The 27,198-nt window shown below is 36.4% G+C and overlaps 2 protein-coding genes across 3 annotated transcripts; one reads left to right on the top strand and one right to left on the bottom strand.

The window, feature by feature from the left end:
* On the bottom strand, positions 1-5,970 carry LOC107829863 (phosphatidylinositol/phosphatidylcholine transfer protein SFH3-like). Of its 2 annotated transcripts, XM_016657329.2 has the most exons (13): positions 5,883-5,970; positions 5,342-5,465; positions 3,440-3,701; positions 3,233-3,332; positions 2,879-3,145; positions 2,721-2,798; positions 2,535-2,636; positions 2,401-2,450; positions 2,144-2,243; positions 1,911-2,057; positions 1,165-1,261; positions 685-1,040; positions 1-511 (listed from the first exon to the last, which is right to left on the bottom strand). In XM_016657329.2, the coding sequence occupies exons 2-13, from the start codon at positions 5,385-5,387 to the stop codon at positions 422-424; spliced, it is 1,695 nt and encodes a 564-aa protein (XP_016512815.1). In that variant the 5' UTR covers positions 5,388-5,465; positions 5,883-5,970; the 3' UTR covers positions 1-421. The 2 variants fall into 2 exon arrangements, with proteins under 2 accessions (XP_016512815.1, XP_016512816.1); XM_016657330.2 differs by lacking the exon at positions 1,911-2,057.
* Positions 5,971-18,141: 12,171 nt separating this feature from the next.
* On the top strand, positions 18,142-19,945 carry LOC107815372 (small ribosomal subunit protein eS25). Its single transcript, XM_016640940.2, has 4 exons — positions 18,142-18,278; positions 18,373-18,444; positions 18,537-18,671; positions 19,632-19,945. Exons 1-4 carry the CDS (start codon positions 18,276-18,278, stop codon positions 19,743-19,745), a joined length of 324 nt encoding a protein of 107 aa, XP_016496426.1. The 5' UTR covers positions 18,142-18,275; the 3' UTR covers positions 19,746-19,945.
* Positions 19,946-27,198: the final 7,253 nt, after the last annotated feature.

The raw sequence follows: 27,198 nt of genomic DNA on the forward strand, positions 1-27,198 counted from the left end.
GATAAGTAACCTATAACCGGTTTAACTAAATTGATAGTGTAGAAAATATTTACACGTATACAACTTCAATCCTTTAATTTATATAGCCCAAGGGCTAAACTTCTCTAGAGTCTAGACCCCTATTAGTCCATTCCATTCAAACCTTCTACAAATTGCTGTCAATTTTCCAATGCAATGGTCCAACAAAATATAGTGACATTATCCTCCCTTGTTCACCTTTTTTCTCTCATTGCTTCTAGTTCTTAAGATAATCATAGGAGCAGACATTCTTAACTCCTCAATCTCTTAATTTCATGATCAGCATCTCATCTCCAGATGATTCCCTGAGCCAAACCTATTTTAATCAGTGGATGTTTCATATTGACTATCCTTGTAAAGCCCCATCTCAAGAAGAATACATCTTCATGTTCCTTAAAAAAACTCAAAATAGCCCCAAGAACTTCTTCTTCTTCCTCTTCTTCTCTACGTATGCTAGAAGTTCCGCTTGACGAACCAGAGCTTGCTCAAGAGCCTGCCAATAAAATAATAAAATGCATATTATCACTACAAAAAAAAAATATAATTAGCTGCGTCACTAATCTGTCGCTAAATCACTCGTAGATAACCGTTATTTTTGATAATTTGTCAATAATCTGTCGATAATAGTATTAGCGACGAATTTTTCTGTTTAGCTACAAATAGTACCTTGTGAGTGGCACAAAGATCTTGCTCCAAAGTATCGATTCGTTTCATGGCATTATTGAGCAATTCTTCCTTCTCAGGTGGTAAGGCATTAGGCTTGTTGCTTAGAGTAATGACCTTCTCCTCGAGTTCTTCCATGCGCTTCATCATGCTGAAGTACTCGTTGGCGGAGATAGTTGGTTCGTTTAACTGGTAGCCATGAGCCTGCAGGGTAGCATCAGCAAGCTTCCTTGGCATGTTTCGGGTCATCTTGACCAATGTCACAATGCCCATTACTAATGTCAAAACTCCAGTGAATAATTGGTTGCTAAATCCTTGGGGTGACTTAGAAGCATCATGTATGGGAAAGAAATCTCCTCCTATAAAAAAATATATTATGTTAATACAACCAAGAAATAATATAATGAAAGCCAAATGTATGAAGCAGTTGATTTTTTTAAGTCAGCAAAGCATCTGTTGCGATATTGAGAGAAGAATTTGTACTCTTAGCTTTAGTCCAAGTTACATCAACTGCCTTGTCCACAATAGGCATAAAGTCTTCAGGTTCATATGCACTAGGATAATTTTTGTTCATGCCAACCTACAATACAATTCCATTTTATTCTATTTGAAATAAACAAACAAAAGAAAGAAAATATGAGAAGTAGAAATATGGTTAACAGGTAAGTCATAGTACAACTGGTTTTAAAGTATGAGGATTAAGGGCGTATGGACATAAGATTTTTTTCACCTTTTTTGGGGGAAAAATCACTTTTTCGGAATTTTTCAAAAATTTGAAAAACTCCAAAAACTTATTTTTTAAAATTTACACTTCAACTTACTCATAGAAGTTCAAAAACAGCTCCAAATTGTATTGATATTCAAACACAACTCTAATTTTCAAATACCATTTTCACTTAAAATTTTTTTTTCCGGAATTTCATGATTCTTATGTCCAAACGCCCACTAAGTATCAAAGTATAAGCAAACAAGTTAGAATAACTCTATTTTGGCCGTAGATTTGTTGTAACCATAAGAAGGGTGTAGGGAAAAAGTAAAAAGAAAAAAAAAGAAACATTGATTTGTTCGTATTTGCTCGAGTTTTTTTTTTTTTGAAGTATATATTAGTGGAAATTAAGCTCATTCATGAAATATTCGAGCTCAAACACCACGATTATTAAAAAAAAATACTCAAAGAATTTTTTTGGACAAATGCGTATATTTATTTGATAGATGACGAGGCGACTTACTTCCTCATGGACAGGGGAGACCTGAGTATGAGCTACATAATTTCTTTGAACATTAGGATTAGCATTTGCATCCTCTGAGATTGTTTTCTCTTCAACTGTTGGGATAAAAATTCTGTTTGAACATTTATGTTCGCCATTGCGAACCATCTAACACAAAATTATCCACAAATTTTAGGCATGTAAATTGAAGTTGTACATTCAAAAAACTTCCAAATTACAATGTTGAAATTTACCTTCATTATATCTTGATCATTCCATGGGCCTTTATCAGAAAGCATACATCCTCCTTTGTCAGCACAAGTACATGTACCACCTAAGAACTCTGGCAACTCACTGATATAAGGAAGTGAAAACAAATCGCGTTAGGCTCTAGTCGCCTTGTAATATACAATTTATTTCTAGTAGATATTATTGCTCAAGAATAGTAATGAACAAGTCATGCTAAAAGCTTAGGAAACGAGAGGAAATATTTAGCTCCACTTAAATTTACCTGGCATCAATTACTTCAAGCAACTTGCTCTGATATTTATTACCAAGAACCTAAAAGAACGGGCGATGAATTCGTTATTCCAATGAAATATACTGAATTAATACATCTAAGAGGGAAGATGAATACGAGCTTACATGAATCTTTGCAGTTGTCTTAGGGTCGAGGAATGACTTGACAGAGTTCCACAAGAGCCTGAATCCAGAACCAGCATTGATAATGTACATACGACACAAGCTCTAAACAACGATTAAAACTTCAAGTAAGCAAAGAAACTCAAAAAATCATCAACATAAAAACGACAATTTAAGAGAAATGAGTACCTCAGGATAATTGTTACCATCAATAGTTTGAAGGCATTGAATGAGTTCCCTTGCTGATTTGTTAAAGCTCTTCAGTCCCTGCACCATGATTCATATAATCACATTCTAACGACAGGTACATCTCACTTTGATTTAATATTTTTAGGATTCCAACATACCACTCCTTGTACATCAAGAATAGTTGTGCTTGTGTCGATGTGCTTTTTGGCTGCAATAGAGCAGGCAGGCATCTTGTCGTTGAGGGTCCTCTCGAACTCCTGGACATGGTACTTGAGATAGCGATCCATCGTTGTAACTTGCAAGAGCTTGACGGAATCTACTTGACCAATTCTTTCAATATAAACTGGTCTTCCTTCCTTGTCAACTCCATGATGCCCTTGTGGATAATACTTGAGGACTTCTTCCTTTTCCTTGAACTCGAAATCCTAATAAATATGTACAATATCTCAGTCACTCAAAAATGTTTGTTTACGTTTTCTACACAAATTTTCACAAGCATTCTTGAAATCTACCTCTATGATAGTGTCTGCACCAAATTCGCTCCTCCATTTGAGCATATCAGCCCACATTTGCTTTGATTTTTCAATATCAAATTTTCTGGCCTTCAAAAATCTGTTTCATTACGAAAGTAAGAAACAATCATTGGCATCAAGAACTTATAACCAGGATACAATAACAAATATATAAATATTTGACATAAAAAAAATGGCTTTAATCACCTTAGCATTTTATGATAATCGTCGTGCTTTGCAGGAAGCAATTCCTCCAAGATAAGTGCTTGACGGAATGCATCAACTGCCTTTATTTCCTCAGCGTCATGTTCATCCTCAAAAACAACAGACATGACTCTGCTGTTTCTTCGGCCTTTTTTTGTAAAAGAATGTCTAAATTTGGAAGAGGCATTAACTGCCTTCTTTTTGAGAGACCCAAGCCTTGTCTTTCTTTCATGCTCGGGGTTTTCAAGGTCAATCTTTTCTAGACCTATCAAAACAGAAAAGCTCAACGGTTGAATAGGCAAATAAGGTGAGCTTGTATGTCCACGGACCTTACTAAGTTGCAGAAATAAACTAACAACATAAAGAATTGGGGCCAAAACACGAGGAACTTCTGCACATCTTTAAAAGAACAAGAGATTTTTTAAAATTTACTGCTCATATATATTGTTAGACATTCCCTCGAGCCCAGAGGCGGACCCACGATTTGAATGCGACGGGGTCACCACTAACCTTAAATATGCCAATATTAACGATAAAATTGTGTCTGCAGTTCTATAAGAAATTAATAAGTATGACAACTTATCCGCAATATATAGAGGGTGTTTGGCTAAGCTTATAAGCTGATCAAACTGGCTTATAAGCACTTTTTGACTTATCTACGCTTTTGGTAAAATTAAAAGTGCTTATAAGTTAAGTGCTTATGAGCCAAAAATAAGCCAAAAGCCATAAGCTGATCTCCCCCAACTTATCAAATTTCAACTTATAAGCACTTTGGGTTTGACCAGAATATTTATTATTCTATCCCTAAATACTTCTTTTTAAAACAAAACTCTTCGTATACCCAATTCTTTAGCTGCTTATTATTAATTTCAACACTTTTATCCAAACACGTAATTGCTTATTTATTAAATCAGTTTCAGCACTTAAAAGTACTTTTCAGCACTTAATGCTTGTCAGCTACTTCAAATCAGCTAAGCCAAACGGGCTCATAAACAACCAGAAATTTTTAAAGAAGGAAGAAGTACTAAGCAAAGAGTGAAAGATTACTTTGCAAAATAGGTGCTACAGGAAGCAATGTTGATAGATGCGGTGTCGCCCAACACTACTTCACTAATTTTTCTTATATATATATATAGGCAAGTAATATGCAAAAATAAACATTGTTATCAGTGCTTTGATATAAAACATTTTGAAAACACTGGTTTTCAAAATGTAAAAGAAAACCCAAAAGAAAGAAAGAAATGCTAACTTTGCTGGAACTAGGTCTCCAACACAAGACCAAATAGTGAGGAAAGATCAGAAGGTGCTGAAACAAGCAGCTCAACGACTATTGTTGTCCAGCTTTTGCCTTCAAGGGGGCCCAAGTAAATTCTTTAAGGGTCTTATCTGGATATACAGTACACACAAGATCTATATATAAATGGTTTTTCCCGAGCCTAACGAATTCCGGTGACCCCGCACACTTCACTGTAGGTCCGCCTTTGCTTGAGCCGAATGTCTATTGGAAACAGTCTCTCTACCTTCTCAAGGTAGGAATACTGTTTACGCATATACTACCCTTCCCATACCACACTCGTAGAATTTTGCTCGATTTGTTTTTATCGTTGTTATATATATATTCTTAGACATGATAATTTGCTCATCTCTTTCCTATAAGATACAAGTTCTTTAACTCAATGATAATCAATCTCATTTGATTTTATAAGCTTTTGCAAAAAAACCTCTAGTGTTATGTTGTTTTTCAAAGTAACTACTTGCTTTGTAAAATAATCCATAACCCAAATATTTTCTCAACAAAAACTTTAGAAAAAGAATCTGCTTTCAAAATAAATCAACAAAAATCAAATTCAATATCAAATTAATGGGACAAATGAAGGAATTGTATACAGAGGTTGAAAAACTTACTTGGCCTGAATGGTCGGTCTAGAGGTCCTGACATGTTGCCACTCATGATTGCAATTCACAAGCTGCGATAATATAGATAGCTTAAAATATATACAATTTAGTATATTAATCTTTTGTTGAATTCCTACAAAAAAAAAAAATGAAGTCAGAGAATAACAATATGAAAGACATAACAATTGATCTTTAAAGTGAAGATTTCATTCCTTCAAAGACAAATTTAAAACATGAAAATTACCAACTCAAAAGGCAAATTAGCAACAAAAGGGAACAAGAACAATAAAAGCAAGATAATGTAATTAAGTATCGTATAACATTAGGTGAATGTTCAAGCCTTAAAAATCAACAAAACTTAAAGAAAGATGGCGGCCCGATGCACGAAGCATCCGTATTCATGCATGGTTTGAGGAAGGGCCCACCCAGTGGCTGATTCTACGGCTTGAACTTGTGACCTATAGGTCATACAGAAACAATTTTATCTACGATCCCTGAGCATAGAACAATTGACAGTGAAAAAAAAAAAAGGCAAAAGAAGGATAATTACACGAATAAAAATGGAATCATTGACGGTTTTTTAGAGAGGGAGAAAAAATGAAAAAGACTATGGCAAATTTTTTATTATTACCAGTGGCAAAAATAATAGATAGGACATTGAAAAAGAATGAAGGGGTGTCTTAAATCACCAAATATTCCCGAAAAAATTGGAGTACCCATAATTCAACTAATGGAAAAGCGATTATTTTTCTCTTATTTACATTCACAAACATAAATTTAACCCTACCCATATATTCATAATTCTGGTTAAAGAGAATTTTTTTTTTGAAGGTGTTAATTATTGGCATGACCGATTGTTATTTTTGTTTTACACAATTAATTAAAGTACCCGCGTAATACAAGGCACTCCCTCCATATGTTGCAATCAGAGGCGGACTTATGTGTTACAGTGAGGGGTCACCGGACCTCGTAAACTTCGCTAGAAATCTTGTATATATATATGTATATATCTTAAAAATAGTTAATTTAAAGCAATTGGTACTCTGAACACTATCAGCCTTTAATGGATTCTGATTAAGCAGAATATTGCAGCCCGTCACGTAAAAATCTTGGATCCACCTCAAATTGCAACTACTTCTGCCATGCTCTTAGGCATATAAAACCTTATCTTTCTAAGACTTTTGCATTTACAAAATTATTTAATAATGTTTTTTATAAAATTTATTTGACTAAATTACTATTTATCTCTTCTAAAACTTTGTGAATCATTTATGATCTACGCTATGCTCTTTTTTTGTCCCCATGGTTGAAAAGTATTGCATTTGCATCATAATGTTTTCATTGGACTTAGCAATGATAGATTTGAAAATATAAAATAACCAAACATTGCTATATACATAGTTTGAACTATCACATTTCAACTCTTTTTTAATTCAAATGAAATTCATGTCCAAAGAAGTACGTATTTTTTCTTTCAAACATCAACTCCAATTTCAATATATATATATGCGCTCAAATTTCAACCAAACACTTGAATGTCTCAACTCTAATTGATATGTCATGAATTTGAATTTCAATAGTGTCTTGGCTTCTCCCCTAGAAACGAACTATTGAGCTTGAGTTGCTTTATTTTTAATAAGGCATAATAGCTTCCTAGCGATTTGAATTTGACGGACTTTTAAAAGTCGACATAAACTTTTAATTTTTCATTTGAACACTGAAACTCATTTTTTCCGTAACTAATAAAAATATTTGACCATTGACCATATCCATGTGGCGTCAGTTGGACCGAATCAGCAGGCCGCGTGAGGAACACGACGAGCATGAAAGCCCCCTTCCCAATGCCCAACAATACAAAATGGATTGTCTTCTTATTCTGTCCTTCTAAAAATACCCTCTTCCTCCATTTTTTAAAATCTGAAGCTCCATTCCTCCTTCTTGTAAAACCTGAAGCTCCATTTTTTAATTTTTTTTTTCAGATCGTGAAAATGATGGAAGTTCATCAAGCATGGCTAACCTCACGCCATATCCACCACCATAAACAAGTCCTTTTTGAGCGTTGGAGCAAGAAAACTTAGAGAGCAGGTGGCCAATACGTGAAAGTCATATATTTGGTAATTCTCATAACATAAAATGAACAATTTCAAAACCCTAGAAATTGATTCTGAAACGAGTAATTTGAAGCCAGTTGATTGAATATGTCACCCAAAATGTTGACAAAAGCTAAATTTGAACAGATTTCTAAGATTTTTTTCTTTTTTTTTTTGTGAATTACACTAGGCTATGGCATTTGGAGTTATAATTTAGGTCGGATAATTTGCAGAGTTTGCGTGAACAGAGGAACATAGAGAACCGGGAATGAACAGGGGAGAGTTTGGTCAGAGAGAGGTTAAAATGAGGGGAGGGGGGTCGGTCTATGGAATGAAAGAGGGGAACCCGATCCGTTGGGTTAGGGTATTCGCGCCTTTAACGTGTAAGACATCCATTGGTCATTTGCTGACTAGATGGGCATGTATGTGTATGTGTAGTACACGCGCGCATGGTCTCTTGTCATATGTGTTTATTAGTTGCGGAAAACATGAGTTCGAGTGTTCAAATGGGAAAGTAGAAAGTTTATGTATTGTCTTTTAAAAACCCGACAAATTTAAATGGCCAGAAAGTCATTCTGCCTTTTAATAATTACGTGGATTGTGCTATTTGAAATTCCAAGTATTTTTTAAGTGAATTAAATCTCGGTCAAATAAAAAGGAAATAGATATTTCAAACTTACATTTAGTTTCCTATACTTATGGTCACAAATTACTGAAAAACATTTCATGATATAAGGTACCAATTTCACAAATTGGATCAAACAACATTTATCAATTTAGAATTTCCCGTCTCGTCCATTGTATATAATTAGTCTCAATTCGTCTTAAAAAGAATATCGCTACTATTTCTGGAGGGTAAAATACTTATTATGTGACAAATATATTTTCAGAAAACTTTAAATATTGCTAACCGTAGTAATTACTATAATTTATGGTATTGTACTATTTTTTTTGTATTTTCAATATACATATATTAAATTTAAAAATAAAGTTCTGGCTGATTTATATAAATAGGATCTTTCGCGTCAGATTTTGGAAGTATGTTTACGGCGATCACTAGGTTTTTAAGGTGATCGATCGTCAAAGTTTCTAATAGAAAAATCCTGGACACCATAATTGTTGTTCCTCCTGTATTTGTAAAATAATGATTATGAAAATTAAAACGTTAGCTTATTAACGTAAATATAAATAATATAAATGAAACACAAATTAATTCGAGCCCACTGAATTCACAGTGTTTCCTTAAGGTATTTAATCCCCTCCTATACCCAAGGTTATGGATTATTTCCTCCTAGGATAGAACGAATTATATACTGGTGTAGCGGTACTTCAAACCCCAATGTTTCAGCGAACACAAAGTTCGGCAGCAAATCACACTTACTGTTGCTTTCTTAGTAGTTTAAAACAATGCAGAACAAGGGAGGAGAAGTCAGAAATTCGTATGGAAAATCTGAGAGGAAGGAGTGCAAAGTATAGCTAACGTTGAGTTTTCGGTGAAGAGAAGATCAATTGCTCTCAAGTTTTCAGTGTGTCTTCAACAGGCTGCTTGCACCCTCTATTTATAGTGCAATTAGCTGCTAAAAATGGACCCGCTGACACTAATGAAGTGGAGCACTTGGCCATGGTGGACAGAGCACCAAGCTGTTTACTAATGGAGCAATCAATATGGCAATGGTGGCTGGAGCACTACTCATGGTGGAATGAGCACTTGCTCATTAATATTCACGGATTGGAAAACATCCGTTACAAACACAGATAATATTACGTTAATATTCACTATTAACAAATAAATTTGGTCCAAAAGAGTTAATCAAGCAATCGATCATTTGACCAAATCCAAATCCAAATCTGAAGCCGAAGCCGAGCCGAGCGAGCGAGCGAGCGACGACGACGCGAGGCTTGCCTTCTTCTTAACTCTTTAAGAGCTACATGAAGTGCATTTGTATATAAACCCACCAAACTCCTTTTCCTCTACCAATGAGGGACAATGTCTCATTAAAAGGAGAGGTAAACTTAAAATTTTACTCAAAATTTTCATTTCCCTCCATTTCTCATTCACCCTCTTTTTAATACCTTTCTATATTAAAAAGAAACTCAATAATCCCCCACATGAATGGGGAATGGCTATATCACGGAAGTATGCATGAAAAACTTGTGTGATTTGCAAGCAAGGATTAATTGCATCTGGATAAGTAGGTTTCCCTTTGAACTTTCCGTAGTGAACTTATGTCGGATATACTCGGTCAATCGGTAGATTTGATATCTTTGAACCGTCGAACTTTAGTGTATACCTAGACAACCATAAGTCACACAATCAATCCCTTAACCGTCTTTGATTCTCATTGTTGTGTTCGTTTCAGCCATGAACACTGCCTGGTTTCATAAGTGCGTACAGAATTAGCCTTGCAAAAATTCTCCTTGAAGCGGCTAACACTTCACACTTACATAAGTGATTCCTAAACGTGTCATCCCGTAGATACACTATTTGATATACCCTGTATCAAATTTAGAAATCATTAAAAAGCCTTAATGCTTTATCCTTGGTACTGAACATTGTCTTATCACGAGAATGGACTAAAAATTTTTGTTGACAATGTTGAACCGTCATTAATGACTTTGTTTGATCTCCTTGAACCTAGATCTTGGGATCTCCAGTCTTCTAGGTAGAGTTACCGCCACAATGACTTGTTCTCAGCCATAGTCCCATTCTCCTCGATGATTTCTCAACTACCTCTTTAGTTAGACCTTTTGTAAGTGGATCCGACACATTATCACTTGACCTTACATAGTCAATCGTGATAATTCCTCTAGAGAGAAGTTGCCTAACGGTTTTATGTCTTTGTCGTATATGACGAGATTTACCGTTATACATAACGCTCTCAGCCCTTCCAATTGCTGCTTGACTATCACAATGTATGCATATTGGTGCCAACGGTTTAGGCCAAAATGGAATGTCTTCCAAGAAATTCCGGATCCATTCAGCTTCTTCACCGACTTTATCTAAGGCTATGAACTCAGCCTCCATTGTAGAGCGGGCAATACATGTTTGTTTAGACGACTTCCAAGATACCGCTCCTCCACCAATAGTGAATACATACTGTCACACCTCCTTTTTCGCTCGCGCTCCCGGAAAGGGGCTCGGAAGGGAGTTTTTTCAATTAAGGACAATCGAAACGGGATTTTATTTAAAGATTCAGAGTCGCCACTTGGGAGATTTATGGTGTCCCAAGTCACTGGTTGAATCCCAAATCGAGGAAAAGATTGACTCTGTATTACAGTCTACGCACCAGAAATCCGGATAAGGAATTCTGTTAACCCGGGAGAAGGTGTTAGGCATTCCCGCGTTCCGTGGTTCTAGCACGGTCGCTCAACTGTCATATTCGACTTATTTATCTGATTTTTATACATGTTGTAACTAATGTACTTTTTTAACTTTTAACCGCTTTTATTATTATCATTATTTTTAAATAGAATTGCAACGTCGTGAAAACGTATTTCTAACCATGTCACAATCAATGTACCTGTGGTTATCGACACATTTCAACTCCGTTGAGATTTGGATTTGGGTCACATAAATGTGCACCCGAATTTAAGAAAGTAATTTATTAAAAAGTGCACCTAAAGCGACTAGCGTATCATTATTTTGGGCAAGGCCGTGAAATTTGCTAAACGGCCCTTCTCGAAATCTAAGTAACTTTATAAACACGTATAGAGGGCCCCGCAGCTTGTGCGTTCTATTCGACGAGGCTCATCTCGTTTATTTTAAAAAGGATCGTCCTAAAGTGACTACATTCTTCTATTTTTCGTTCGTCTCTAAAATGAAAGAAGAAAAGATCCTAATTAAATTACATGTTATAGCCGAGTTCCGGACGCAGTTTGTTAAAGCAGAATATAAAGGTGCATATGGGCAGTCCGTTTGCCAAGCATGGGCCCAGGTCCAACGTAGGTAGTATTAAACTAGACTTGGGCCATTTTGTTCCAATATTGAGGCTTAGTTAAACTATTCTACACATATTCAAAATTTGTAATGCTGAAAAGGTAAAAATGATGATATCTAATTAAACAAATTACCCAAGTTTTAAAGAATCAATCAGTTGGAGTGAGGTAACTTAGAGGTCTAATTTTAATTCTAACTTCAAACCATTGAATGTTGAAACTAGACTGCCACGGTAATTAAAATGGTCTACTGGACCTGATTTTATTTGACATGCATTTGAACATATAGTAACTGATAACCATACTAAAATGAACAGAATATCATTGACTACATTACTACAAAACTACTCAGTTATACCAAAGGGCATCAAGTTACATAAGAATAGTATATAGCATGTTCAAATTACAATTAGTGAAAAGAAAAGAAAAAGCTATATCAAGACTTCAAACTTCCATTCTTTAATAATGTACATGCTTTCATATTTTCAGCTTACAATAGTCAGTGTATCAGTTGTGTACCTGATATTGGAAAGCAAAAGAAGAGGAAGATCAGCAGAAGTAGCATACAACAACAACAACACCCAGCAACAGATTTAAAAACCGAGCAGAAATCCAGCAACACCCAATGAAACAGTAGCAAATAACCAAATAGCAACCCAGGAAAAACCAACTTGAAACCCAGCAACGCCAAACAATCACAGGCAGAATGCAGAGTGAACCAGAAGCAAAAGATGCAATGGAATCGTTCTGATTTTTTGTTCTTTTAACACTCAAAATAGAACATGCTCAAACTACTGACTCTAAAAAAAACTGAATTCTTAACGTTAAAATCTAGTCTTTTTCTCTCAAATTCTGACTCTCCAAGATTTAAAAGTTAGTCCATTTTTAACTTAAATTCTGCCCCCATCAAAATTCAACCTCAACACCCTTTTATACAAGTTTGCCCCTCTTAAACCTACTGCCCGAACCTTTTCTTACTGCCTTGCCCCTTTTTTCCACTAAAATCTGAATTTTCCACTTTAAAATCCACTAAGGAAGCTTTTCCTTATTTTCAGCCCCCCATTCCCTTTTGTTCCCCATTACCACATTAATTTAAAGGTACTAACATCCCACTAACAAAACATTAACATAAACAAATTATTCCTACTGTTTCATTCCCAAATTACCCCTGAAAACCCCTTGATATTACTGACTTCCTAATACAACTATTCAAATATATTAAAACTTTTGATTCTATAATCTGCTTAACTATCAATTAACTATACTAATTTGATTAACAGCTATAACCAATTCCAGCTAGTCTTTAAGACAGAAAATACATCAAATATAAGGGTTTCAGTGATTCAGAACAATGCTTATAATCAAACAGAATCTTAAATAATCAGACAACTAATCAATTGAAAAAAAAACTATAAACAACAGAACGCCAAATGATTCAAACTATACGAACGACCTAATCAACGAAGCTTAATTAGTCGATTACATATTACAATTGACACTGAACAATCAGAAACAGAGAAATAGGCAATTCGGGTAATTTCAGTGTTATTGACAGAAACATGGATTAACTGGAAACTAATTAATCGACGCAACTTATTAATCGATTACACAAATTATTACACATAACAATTATAGCAAACATAAACAAATGATAGAATTGGACCAAATAAAAAGGTCTACTGAAGATGAAAAGAATCAATCGACAAAAAGAATTGAAAAAACCAATAAAACTAAACTAACAAATAAATAGATATAAACACATACAAAACGGAACCAATCGGAAAGGACAAATACCTCAAGAACTCGGACGCTAGACGATCCTGACTTGAACTCTGACTCGTACCCTTTTTTGAGGTCAAACGGACCTTAATCGAGTGTTCTCAACTGAGAACACTTCGACTAAGGTCCATTGAACACCCAAAACCTCTTTGATTTGGACAAAATTCCAGGCTTGGGTTTTTTTAGGGTTCTTGGGCTTAATTTGGGGCTCGAGTGTTTCTAGCCAGATTCGAACCAAAGTCAGGGGAGTAACTGGTGTGAATTAGGGACTGGTTGGGGTAGATCTAAGTTTGGCTCGAATCTTCAAATAAAGATTCGAGAAGTTCCAGGAAGATTCGAGCTAAACGGTTACCGGATTTGGATCGAGGGTGGTCAGGTGGTCTTAGGGTGTTGGTTTGGTGACCGGCGACATTGTTGCCGCCAGGTTTTAGGCGGAGGTAACCTAAGGCGGCTAGGGTTTGGTTTGGCTTGTCTCTGAGTTAGAGAGACGATGAACAGGGAAAGGGAGGGGTTTGGTTTGGGGGGGCTGGTGTAGGATATTAAGTTTATATAGGGGAGGGGTGGTTTGATCTTGGCCGTTGGATAAATCACGATCAACGGCCTGGATCAATTCACTTAAAGGGGACGACGTCGTTTGGTCTCATTCAGAGACTGGGTCGACCTGGGTCAAAATGGACCGGGTTGTGAGGGAAGCTTGGGACCGTTGGATCAATGGAGATGGACGTTTTAGATCGACATGCCTGAAACGGTGCCGTTTCAACTATGCAGGGGCTGAATTGGATCGTTCGATCCAGCTTGATCAACGGCTCAGATTTGAGATGCCAATACGGCGTCGTTTGGGGTTATCTGAGACCAGGCAATGGATTGAGTTTTGCATTGGTATTGATTTGGGCCCAATTTCATTTTAAACTTTTGGCCCAATCCGAGTTTTCTTCATTTTTTCATTCGTTTTTTTTCTTTTAATTCCTAATTAACAAAAATTCTACATTAAATTGTGAAATCAAAATTGACCTTATAATATATTAATCAACCCTTAACGATAATTAATACACAAGTTAAAACATTTAATTAAAAATAAAATCACGATGGCACATTTAAATGACAAAAATAGACTAAATGCATATTTTTGTGATTTTCCTCTTTTAAAACCAAATTATGGTTTAATTAATTCCTAAATGCATAATTAAATCCTAAATATGCATGCAACATGTATTTTTTGTATTTTTCAATTAACTACAACAAGGTAAACATTTACGGACAAAACACAAATAATTATCCAAAAATGTCATGCAAATCCTAAAAATTGTACACCAAGAGAATTTTGTTTTATTTTTGATTTCTTTTGGAGTAGTTATCGTGAAACAAAAATCACGTGCTCACAGCTGCCCCTCTTTGTCCGAAAATACGAAGGGTTTTCGTGCAAAGATAAAGTGAGCGGATACGAGCAATTTTTGCCCGTTGGAATACTCCGTGTGAAGCATTTTTTGAAAAAAATTTAACCGAACCTTTGCTTCAAAGGTTTCCTACATATCCCTGGCTAGAAGGGAATCAGGTTAATGTAGTTCAGGAAATTTTGGTAGCTGGGCCTACCATGGGACTGCAATGTTACTGCTGTTGCATGGTGTTATTACTGCTTGCCGACCTCCTTATTACACCATGCTGAAAGAAAACAAGAATCTAGACTAAACTATAGTCTATGAATTACAAAGTCTTATCTAGATCTTCGCTCGTGCTCTTGTGTCTCTTGTTGCTTTGATGTCTCGGCGACTCCTCGGGTATTTCTTTACTTCTGATTTGTCTTGTATTCTCCCTTGACTGTCGATCTCGAACTACTTATTTCCTTCTCGTGAGCTTCGCATTATTTTTTATCGAATCTTGAACTGCCTTCCTCTGCTGGGGATTTTTGTTGTTTCCCGCTGGGGATTTCGGTTGTATTCCGCTGCTTTACTGACTTCAAACTTCAATGTATTCCTCTGTTATATGTGCGGGCTCCCAACTTCAAAACTTGAGATGTAAAGACTGAAATGTATTCCTCTGTTATATGCGCGGACTCCCAACTTCAAAACTTGAAATGTAAAGACTGAAATGTATTCCTCTGTTATATGGGCGAGCTCCCAACTTCCAAACTTAAAATGTAAAGACTGAAATGTATTCCTCTGTTATATGGGCGGGCTCCCAACTTCACTTGAAATGTAAAGACTGAAATGTATTCCTCTGTTATATGGGCGAGCTCCCAACTTCACTTGAAATGTAGAGACTGAAATGTATTCCTCTGTTATATGGGCGGGCTCCCATCTTCAAAACTTGAAATGTAAAGACTGAAATGTATTCCTCTGTTATATGGGCGGGCTCCCAACTTCAAAACTTGAAATGTAAAGACTGAAATGTATTCCTCTGTTATATGGGCGGGCTCCCAACTTCAAAACTTGAAATGTAAAGACTGAAATGTATTCCTCTGTTATATGGGCGGGCTCCCAACTTCAAAACTTGAAATGTAAAGACTGAAATGTATTCCTCTGTTATATGGGCGGGCTCCCAACTTCAAAACTTGAAATGTAAAGACTGAAATGTATTCCTCTGTTATATGGGCGGGCTCCCAACTTCAAAACTTGAAATGTAAAGACTGAAATGTATTCCTCTGTTATATGGGTGGGCTCCCAACTTCAAAACTTGAAATGTAAAGACTGAAATGTATTCCTCTGTTATATGGGTGGGCTCCCAACTTCCAGACTTGAAATATAACAACTGAAATGTATTCCTCTGTTATATGGGCGGGCTCCCAACTTCAAAACTTGAAATGTAAAGACTGAAATGTATTCCTCTATTATATGGGCGGGCTCCCAACTTCAAAACTTGAAATGTAAAGACTGAAATGTATTCCTCTATTATATGGGCGGGCTCCCAACTTCAAAACTTGAATTATAACTACCTCCATTCTACAGGCGGGCTCCTAACTCCTTTAACTTGAATCATCTTTTTCAACTGCTTCCCTCTAAACTGGTGTCTTATTCCTTCGAAAACTGCTGGGGACAACTCCGGTATTTTATTCACAACTATGTTATTTTCCTTCTTCAAAGACTACTTCCTTTAAAGCTGGTGCTTTCTTTCCACTGGAATTACTTCCCTCTGACTGATGTTTTCACTTCTCTGAAATCTGCTGGGATTAACACTCCGGTCTCAACTCTAATTGATATGTCATGAATTTGAATTTCAATAGTGTCTTGGCTTCTCCCCTAGAAACGAATTATTGAGCTTGAGTTGCTTTATTTTTAATAAGGCAGAATAGCTTCCTGGCGACTTGAACTTGACGGGCTTTTAAAAGTCGACATAAACTTTTAATTTTTCATTTGAACACTGAAACCCATTTTTTCCATAACTAATAAACACATTTGACCATTGACCATATCCATGTGGCGTCAGTTGGTCCGAATCAGCAGGCTGCGTGAGGAACACGACGCACAAGAGCATGAAAGCCCCCTTCCCAATGCCCAACAATACAAAATGGATTGTCTTCTTATTCCTTCCTTCTAAAAATATCCTCTTCCTCCATTTTTTAAAATCTGAAGCTCCATTCCTCCTTCTTGTAAAATTTGAAGCTCCATTTTTTAATTTTTTTTTTCAGATCGTGAAAATGATGGAAGTTCATTAAGCATGGCTGACCTCACGCCATATCCACCACCATAAACAAGTCCTTTTTGAGCGTTGGAGCAAGAAAACTTAGAGAGCAAGCGGCCAATACGTGAAAGTCATATATTTGGTAATTCTCATAACATGAAATGAACAATTTCAAAATCCTAGAAATTGATTCTGAAACGGGTAATTTGAAGCCAGTTGATTGAAAATGTCACCGAAAATGTTAACAAAAGCTAAATTTGAACAGATTTCTATTTTTTTTTTTGTGAATTACACTAGGCTATGACATTTGGAGTTATAATTTAGGTCGGATAATTTGTAGAGTTTGCGTGAAAAGAGGAACATAGAGAACCGGGAATGAACAGGGGAGGGTTTGGTCAGAGAGAGGTTAAAATGAGGGGAGGGGGGTCAGTCTATGGAATGAAAGAGGGGACCCCGATCTGTTGGGTTAGGGTATTCGCGCCCTTAACGTGTAAGACATCCATTGGTCATTTGCTGACTAGATGGACACGTATGTGTATGTGTAGTACACGCGCACATGGTCTCTTGTCATATGTGTTTATTAGTTGCGGAAAACATGAGTTCGAGTGTTCAAATGAGAAAGTAGAAAGTTTATGTATTGTCTTTTAAAAACCCGACAAATTTAAAGGGCCAGAAAGTCATTCTGCCTTTTAAAATTACGTGGATTGTGCTATTTGAAATTTCAAGTATTTTTTAAGTGAATTAAATCTCGTTAAAATAAAAAGGAAATAGATATTTCAAACTTACATTTAGTTACCTATACTTATGGTCACAAATTACTGAAAAACATTTCATGAAATAAGGTACCAATTTCACAAATTGGATCAGACAACATTTATCAACTTAGAATTTCCCGTCTCGTCCATTGTATATAATTAGTCTCAATTCGTCTTAATAAGAATATCGCTACTATTTCTGCAGGGCAAAATACTTATTATGTGACAAATATATTTTCAGAAAACTTTAAATATTGCTAACCGTAGTAATTACTATAATTTATGGTATTGTACTATTTTTTTTGTATTTTCAACATACATATATTAAATTTAAAAATAAAGTTCTGGCTGATTTATATAAATAGGATCTTTCGATGCCACCATATAAATTTTGATCCTGTTAAGAAAAGTCTTGGGGGAAAAAGCCTTTCATTTGCCATAAATTCTGACCGACCACCTGAACTTTTCGCATTGTGACTAAAAATTTGAGAAAATAACCTTAGCGCTAGAACGCTCCTCAAGATTTTTAGTAATTTTAAAGAGGTCCATCCAAAATACTTTTTTGTAAAGTTCAGGGCACAGCAACATGTAGATTGGGCTACACGGCCCATTAGAAAGCCCAGTTATATATGTGGTAATGGGCTTTACGATTTTGAGGCAAATATAAACCCTAATCCCCATTAGGTTTTCTATCGCCATATCTTCTTTACAGCTCTTCTCATTTCTACCTCAAAACTCCGCCGCTCTCTGTTCACCGTTCTCTGATCAATGGTAGCTCTCCGCCTCCGAATTGTCATCTCCAGTAGCGTGAACTTTACCTAACTTTTTTCAATATCTGAATTTTGTTTTTTCTTTTCTTTTGTAGGCTCCAAAGAAGGCAGCTCCACCTCCATCTTCCAAGCCTGCAAAGTCCGGTGGTGGCAAGCAGAAGAAGAAGGTCACCTTCTTTTTGTTATTTTACTGTTTGATTTTGATGTTCGGTTAATTTTGAAGGTAACTTATGTAAATTTGAATTGTTGGATTTTGCAGAAGTGGAGCAAGGGAAAGCAAAAGGAAAAGGTGAACAACATGGTATTGTTTGACAAGGCTACCTACGATAAGCTCCTGTCTGAAGCACCTAAATACAAGCTTATCACTCCTTCTGTCCTCTCCGACCGTCTCAGGGTATGTTTTCCATTTAATTTTAATTTTGAATCTGGTGATATCTTTTTTTTTATACTTTTTGTTTCGTTTTGAATAATGGCTATTCTGCATTAGATCTGTTGTCGTATGTCTATTCTAATAAAGTTAATATTTTGTGGAATCTGCCTTAACAGTCAAGTGTAGATTTTAGGTATCACTGATACCGTATCAGGAACTTGATTTGTGCCGTAATATCAGCGTGGAATGGTTCTCTTAAGAGATGTATATAGAGTTTATTGCCTTGACCATGATACTATTATATTTGATAATACCGTGGAAGCAGAAGCTAATTAGTCGAGCTTGTTCTGATAGCTTAATAGATAATATGTTATGGGAGTGTGAACTATTATGAGGTTTTTTAGGTAGTATAGTGGTTGAAATAAGAACCATTACTAATGGTGATCTTGTCTTAAATCGTCCTTGGATCGTCAGTGTCTTAGAAATTGTAAAGTCAATTTTTTTTTGATGCTCCTCCAACAAAACATGACAATTTAGATGTTTAGGTTTTGTCGTTGCTTCGATGTTTGTTAGTTGTGATTCCATTGCCTGCTTCTAGGGTTTCTGCCAGTACCTAATGGGTTTCTGCCTGTGTCACTTGTGCATTTAATAAAATATTTTCCTTCTTGTTGGTTTCCATGATATATAGTCTTTGTGAGTCCTTTTGAATGTGTCTTCGCCATATGTTCTGTTCATGCTATTATGAACTAATGTTTTGATGTTATTTTTTTGTCGTTGAACGTAGTTTGCTGCATTGTACTTGGTGATTATCTTTGTATGCTCATGCATTTCTTATATATGAAATTTTCGTCCTAAAAATTGTTTTGTGGTTTGATGTTTTTAGTACTTGGTTGTAATTGGAAGCAAAATATTGATTCAGTGTATATGTTTGTTGGCCAATGTGATTGTAATTTTGCTAATTTGTTCATTTGATTGAATGTGCAGATTAGTGGATCACTTGCTAGGAAGGCAATCAGAGATTTGATGGCAAGAGGCTCGATCAGGATGGTGTCCGCTCATGCTAGCCAGCAGATCTACACCAGGGCAACCAACACTTAAAAAGATGTTTAGTTCATTTGCGTATAGAGATCTTGCAGGGCCTGCTTATTTTAGACATTCTCTAAGCTTAATTTGGAAAATATGTTGACAGTATGGGCTACGGCTATTTTGAGCAATCGTTTTGATAGCAGTTACTATTTTGACTATGTTTCGTGTTAGATTGCTATTTATTTGAGTTGACACTGAATGTTGACACTGAATGTCGTTTCCTTCACTGTCTCTGGTAGTCATCACTCACCCAAAATAAGTTGGAGAATCTTTCTTCATTTAATCAACCCAAAAGATTAAAAGCTTTTCAAACTATAGTTATACGCCACCTGTAATGGCAAAGCAAAATAAAAAAATGAAAGGAGCTAGATAGTGACAAAGGAAGCAGTTTAAAGAAATTATGAAAAACTCAAGTCAAGTCATCATCTTAAGGGTATTATATAGTTCTCTCCGTATCAAACTGTCATCAGATCCAGCTTCTCTTCCCCAGCTTTTCTTCAATGGCTGATCACGAAGGTCAATATCAACCATCTAGTTCTCAGCTTTCATTTCCAGTACTCTGTCCTCGGATTCGGAAGTATGACGTCTTCTTGAGTTATAGAGTTGGTGATACGTCAAAAACTTTTGTACATCATCTCTACTCAACACTTTGCCAAGTTTGGATCAACACATTGAGGTCTGAGGATGAACATGTTTCGTCTCATGAAGTCCTGAATGCAATTGAAGGATCAATCATTTTCATAATTGTTCTCTCAAGAAACTATGCATCATCTATAGAGTGTCTTAACGAGCTTTTGCATATTCTTGAACTCAAGAAGAAGTCCAGACGGTTAGTTATGGGGAGCTGCACTCAATCAAGTTGGTAATTTATCAGGGTGGGATCTCCGATATGTTGATGAAGGGTAATATTTCTTTTTATAATTTCGTTTCTTAATTTATGGGTACTTCCAGTTTTTTGGTTTTGGGGCGAGAGGATCTGATGATACAATTTGTTTTTTTGATTTCAGCTAAAGCAGACTGAATACTACAGTGAGCTTGTAGAAGGCATTGTAACTTACTGTAATGGAGTTCCACTTGCCTATGAAATTTTAGGCTCTTATTTATGCGGTAGAAATATCGAAGTTTGGTTAAGTACCTCGGAGAATCTAAAGACGACTCCTTCTAACGATATTCTTACAAAACTTAAAACAAGTTTTGATGGATTTCCTGATGAGTTTACTAAGGCTGTTTTCCTTGATATTGCCTGTTTTCATTCCAAAATCAAGAAGAGTTAGGCAGTAAGTATATCCAAAGCTTGTGGATTCTATCCCGAAGTTGAAATTTGTGAATTGGTTGACAGATCATTGTTAAAATTTGATGAAAATGAGCAACTGAGCATGCATAATTTGATTCGTGATATGGGGCGAGAAATTGTTCGTATGGAATCACCTGATAATCCAGGGGCGCGTAGCAGATTATGGTGTCCTAATGACATTTCTGATGTGCTCATTGTTTAACCAAAAAATGAATTTTTAGTCAAAGCTAGAATTTAGAATAACACGGGTTACTGATAATTAAAAGAATGTATAAAAGGAAGTAATTTAAGTAGCAAGAGAGTAATCAAGAGAAAAACAAGTAAACCAAAGTTTATATCAATAGTATTTTGTGTCCTTACAATTGATCAGATGTCTCCCTTTTATAGATATTTTGGAGATATACGTTTTGCCCAAATCATAATAAAGCTATTATGAGTAATTAAAGACATTTAATGCTACGTTACATAATCATTATATTCAATACAAATTTTCTAACGTATTCCACATTTAATGCCTATTAAATGCCGTATCTGCACTCTTTTCTATTGTTAGATTCATTCCTTTTGATTCTCGGACATAAATGACTTATATAGGTACGAGTACTGGGTTATTTGTATTCCTGCCGTGCCTCTTCCTCTGCCATTTGCTCATATCTGTTGCAACTCGTGCCTCTTGGCTAGTTGTAATTCTTTGACCATTTGACCAGTCTACGTGTTTCGACACGTATTCGTCACGTCACCTTTATATTTAAATATAATTTATCCCAATACAGATAGTCCCCCCATTTTTCATTTATTCATCAGTTGAATATTTGGGAAGTGGATTTCATTAAAAGAGAATTTTTGTCACCATTAATGCTATGACAAAATTGACGCTTCCATTTAATGCTCCGTACACATGTTTTTTTTTTCATTAGTTCTACAGTTTTGCAGCCCTTTTCAAGGCTTTTTACGGCTCCACTATTCACGAAGTGCCAGTTATCATTATTATGGTTCTTCCATCACTGCACTTTTACCTTTGGCGGTGGCATATTAATATAAATATTACTTCTCTCCTTGTCTTTTACCACATAAAACTTATTGAACACTTAATTCCTCACATTCTTCTTCTTCGCTATGTCTTCACCAAATCCTAACCCTAGGAGAGTTCCCATTGTTGATACCTTCCTTAATGTCCTTATTAGACATAGAAGGGGAGGTAGACTTCGTAGCTTAGGGTCTACTCGCGGTGGTGGTTCGTCTATACCTTCACCTATTTCTGGTCCTTCTTCCAGAACCAGAGGTTCCCTTTCTCACAAATCTTCTTCTAGGGATAAAGAACCTTCTGAACCATTACCTGCACCTTTAGTAGAGGAAATAGCCCCTACGGAATTATCTTTTTACCATAATAGGGAATCTCTTAGAAACCAGGTTTCCGCCTTAGATCGTGCTGACGCTTACCCCACTCAAATTACAGAAGTTTTAACTCCTGTAGTTCGCAAAGACTGACATTGGAGTAATGATTTTCCCATTATTATCCCTAATCCAAATCAGAGAATTACTTCTTACTTAACTGGGTTCTCTTTTGTTTATACATACCCTTTCACTTTAGGGTTCAAACCAGCTATTGACCCAGTTATTCTTGAATTTTTCCATTTCTTTAATGTCTGTTTAGGTCAAATTGGCCCAATCATATGGAGGGCTGTTGCCTGTTTGAGGCATCTAACCAATTTGGTTGACGTTTCCTTTACTTTACCTCACCTGATTCATCTTTACTTCCCTAGACTTTTCCGTAATGGCGTTTTTACCCTAGTGGCCAGGAGTAAGAGGGTTTTAGTGAGCCCTGAAGATGACAAAGACCATGGCTGGCACGTCCGATTTGTTGCTGCCCCCACTGTTGGTTTAGTGGGTGAGAATAACGTTCCCTTCCTTGAGAAGTGGAATTTTGCACGTAAGTCTTTTATCCATCTCGTACCTTTTTCCTTCAAGTTTATCTAACTTCTCTAATTTTTGCTCCTCCTTTTTTTAGCAACCATGGGAGTGGTGGAAAATATTCCCAATTTTCGTGCTGAAGGCCGCACCAATAGATGGCAGGTCTTGGAAAACACTTTCTAACCGTTACGGTTGGAAAGTAAAGACTCATGGTAAGAGTTTTTATTTCATCTTTCACGCATGTATATATTTTTCTTTATGGTTCTGACTTCCATCCTTCTTTTTATCAGGATTTGCTATTCGAGGAGTTACTGCTAAAGCAGTTGCGGCCTCTCGTGTCTCTTCGGGAACCCGTATCTCTTTAGAAAGATCTCGAGAAATAGTCTTGGGTTCTTCTTCTGCAAAAAGGAAAACCGTTGAAGAAGGAGACTCTGAAGAAGAGGAATATGGGGGTTCCCTGGTGACGAGACCACGAGCTAGGAGACGCGTCGTCTCTGATGACGAAGTTGAAGTTTCCCCTCGTCTTTCTGTTCCTCTTACCGAACCTATTGAAACCTCAGTAATAATTCCTGACGATGACGTCACTCCCCATGATTCCCATGAATCTATTGATCAACTTTTCTTCAATGGTTTTGGCAGTGGAAGTTTAGGGCCTGTTTTAGATGAAATACCCTTATCTTCTTTCTCAACTCTCGTGCCTGTGATTCCTTCCTTACCGGCCCCATCTGTTTCTGCTCCTTCTTCTACTGTTTTCACTTCCTCTACCGCTCCTCCTTCAACAACTCCCCTCCTATCGTTCACCATACGGAAGTGGGCTCTTCAAGTAGAAGTGCCGCTATGAGGAGGGTAACCATTGAAGTTCTTGCTGATAGCAGCCTTTTGAGGAAGTCAGGTCAGACAGACGTGTGGCTGGAACCTTTAATCGGTTCAATTGAAAAAGCAAAGCTGGAGAGCCATAGTTCCCTGACTCTGATATCGTGCATGCTACTTTGAAGGTACTTTCCTTCTCTCCCTTCTTTACTTTATAATTTTTTTTTTATCTTTGGGATTCTTATATTCTTATTTCCTTTCCTTTTTCTTAGGCCAATCTTATCGGCACAGAAATGATGAGCAGAATCCCTCTCTTGGAGAAGGTAGCACGTGATTCTCAATTGGAGGCGATCAATTGGAAGGAACAATTTGAGAGTGCAGAAATTGATATAGAAGATTTACAAGAAGGCAAGAGTACCCTAGAACAGCAGGTGCGGGCTTTAACTTCAGAGTTAGCGGTTGCAAAGGCTTCCTCAAGCCAAGCAGAAAAAGACAAAGAACGTCTCGAATCTTCCTTCTCAGAGCAACTATCTAAAGCCAGCGAAGAGAACAGAGAGTTGAAGGCTCTTTTGAGTCAAAAAGAAGTTTACGCTGGGGAGCTCGTTCAAAGCTTAACTCAAGCACAAGAAGACCTTCGAGTCTCTGCTGACAAGGTTCGTGCTTTAGAGAGCTCCCATGCCTCTCTTCAAGCTTCTTACAACTCCGCCTTGGCTGAAAACGAAGAGCTAACGAATGAGATTGCTGATTGGGAAAAGGATTATGAGACCCTTGAAGAAAAATCTGCTGTTGAGATAAGTTGGGCATTTCTGAATTCTCGTCGAGATACCCTAATTGAAGCTGGCCAAGAAAACTTCAACCTGGAGTTAGCTAAGATCAATGAAACCATTAAAAAAGCTCAGCAAACTCAGGACTTCCCTTCTCCCGTGGTTGAAGCTCCCATAAATGTTGAAGCTGATACGGGTATCCCAACTCTTTCAAGCCCAATCAAGCCTGTTGCTGCAAGCCAAGTTGAAACCGCATCTGTTGATGCACCTGCCCAAATTGAGCCCACTGCTATTGATGCTCCTGCTTTAGTTCCGCAAACTTCTCAGTGACCAGTTTTAATCATTTGAATGATTTTGTTTTTTGTTTTTATTTTGGAAAATTGTAATCAAACCCTTAGCTTCATTTGAGGGTTGGATTTGGAAACGCAAGTCCCCAAGTCTTTTATGGGGAAATTTGTATAAACAATTTCATAGCTTTATGACTAAGTTCGTACTTAGTCTTCAGTTTTTAGATATTAAGAAGTTTTTCATGTTATTATCTTAAACTTCTGTCTGTTTTATTCTTGCCTTTATTTTTAAGGACTTATAGAATAATCCGTATTTTTGTTCTTCGAAAATGCTTATGTTAGTCTCATGACTAACTAATTAAACATGAGTTTTATAAAAGAGGGCCCTTTTTTATTTTGACATTAATAAAAAAGACGTCTCAACTTCATAATGGTGTTATCATACGATAAAAGAAATAGGAACACACATGTTTCTTTGAAATAACTTTGACAAGTTTTGAATAATACTTTACATGTATTTGAATTACATTTATAACTTTCTCGTAACTGTTTTTCTTGTAACAGATTTTTTTCAAAAGAAGAATAATAGACACGGGGTTTTCTCTTATAACTCGTTTTAGTACATAGCCTTTACTCTAACTATAGTGAGGTTTTTCTTTGGCCTTAGCTCGTGGCTTCATCTCGTGACCTTGTGACTTTTACTCTGCACTTGAATCTTTTAGGCTTGATTTTTCTTAATCTTCTTTGCCTTCTTTATACACATATCTGTGTATATTATGTAGTCCCCCAAGTGTTTGAGTGTTGAAGTATGAAGCCTCAAGCACTTGATAGATTCTCTCATTTGGTCCTTTTCCTGAAAAGGAAAAACATACGGGACTCGAAGATGCGATTTTAGATGAAGAGTGCTTAACCCGTATGAATTTCTATCAGAATAATTGTAATCCTAGGCCAGGAATTTTAGGTTATTCCGTGTGCCTTACAGGTCGTGACTCATCATTTAGTACGGGTTAGCTTTTTGCCTATCATCTAAAATTGTTAGTAAAATTTTAACAATTCAAAAATTAAATTTGAAATAGTGATACCTGACCGTGGGTATTTCTTAGAAATAGTATCTCTTCAAATGAACAACATTCCAATGTGAAGGTAGTATCTTGCCATCCATTGTCTCCAGCTCATATGCTCCGTTGCCTGCAATATCACGAACTCTATATGGTCCTTCCCATGTTGGACTTAATTTACCCGCGTTAGCTGCCTTTGTGGATTAAAAAACCTTTTTAAGCACGAAGTCCCCCATTTTGAAGAATCTGAGGCGTGCTTTGCGGTTGTAATATCATTCTATGACTTGCTTTTGTGCTGCCATTCTTATCAATGCAGCTTCTCTCCTCCCCTCGAGTAAATCTAGATTGACCCGCATCTCCTCGTCATTATATTTTTGTGTCGCCTGTGTGAAACGCGTGCTTGGTTCTCCTATCTCAACTGGAATTAAAGCCTCAGCTCCATAAACCAATGAAAACGGTGTTTCTCCTGTACTTGTTTTTGCAGTTGTGCGATATGCCCATAAAACTCCAGGTAACACTTGGGGCCAGTTACCTTTTGATTCCTCTAATCGTTTCTTTAAATTATTGATAATAACCTTGTTCATTGATTCTGCTTGCCCATTGTGAGCACGTGATTTTTGCTTCACAAAGAACTACTCCAAAAGAAATCAAGATAAAATAATTTTTCCTTTATACGAAATTTTGAGAGTTTTTTATGGCATGTTGTTAATTATCTGTATTTGTCTGTGCATGTTTGTTTTCATTTTATTAAAGGAAAAATACAAAATATATGTTGCATGCACATTTAGGATTTAATTTTGCAATTAGGAATTAATTGAACCATATTTGGTTTTTAAAAGAACGAAAATCACAAAAATATGTATTTTAGTCCAATTGTGTGATTTTGTTTGTAATTGATGTTTAATTGTGTTAATAGTTGTAATAGAAGTTAATTTGTGTTTTTAACAAGTTAATTTAAGTTCTATAATTTAATTTAAGATTTTTTGGAATTTAATTTTTGGTAATTAGGAATTAAAAAGAAGTTAAAAGAAAAGGAAGAAATGAAAAATCCAAAGAAATCGGAACTGGGCCGTTTTATTTTGACCAAAACCAGGCCCAAATTTCACCCCTTTACCCGGTCCAATCACCAACCCAGTTTGCCCCCTCCCTGATCTAATCTGGACCGTCAATCTTCATTGATCCAACAGACCACATTAATCTCACCATCTCAATATACCAAACTCCTAAACCCCTTACCCCCCCTCATTTCCCGACCCCTCTTCTTCGTCTCCCAAACCACAGACCAAACGACCCCTCGAAACCCTAGAGCCGCCACCCCACACCTTTGCCTGAAACCCGGCG

The sequence above is a fragment of the Nicotiana tabacum genome, chromosome 5, assembly GCF_000715075.1.
Source record: "Nicotiana tabacum cultivar K326 chromosome 5, ASM71507v2, whole genome shotgun sequence".
Classification (NCBI taxonomy): domain Eukaryota; kingdom Viridiplantae; phylum Streptophyta; class Magnoliopsida; order Solanales; family Solanaceae; genus Nicotiana; species Nicotiana tabacum.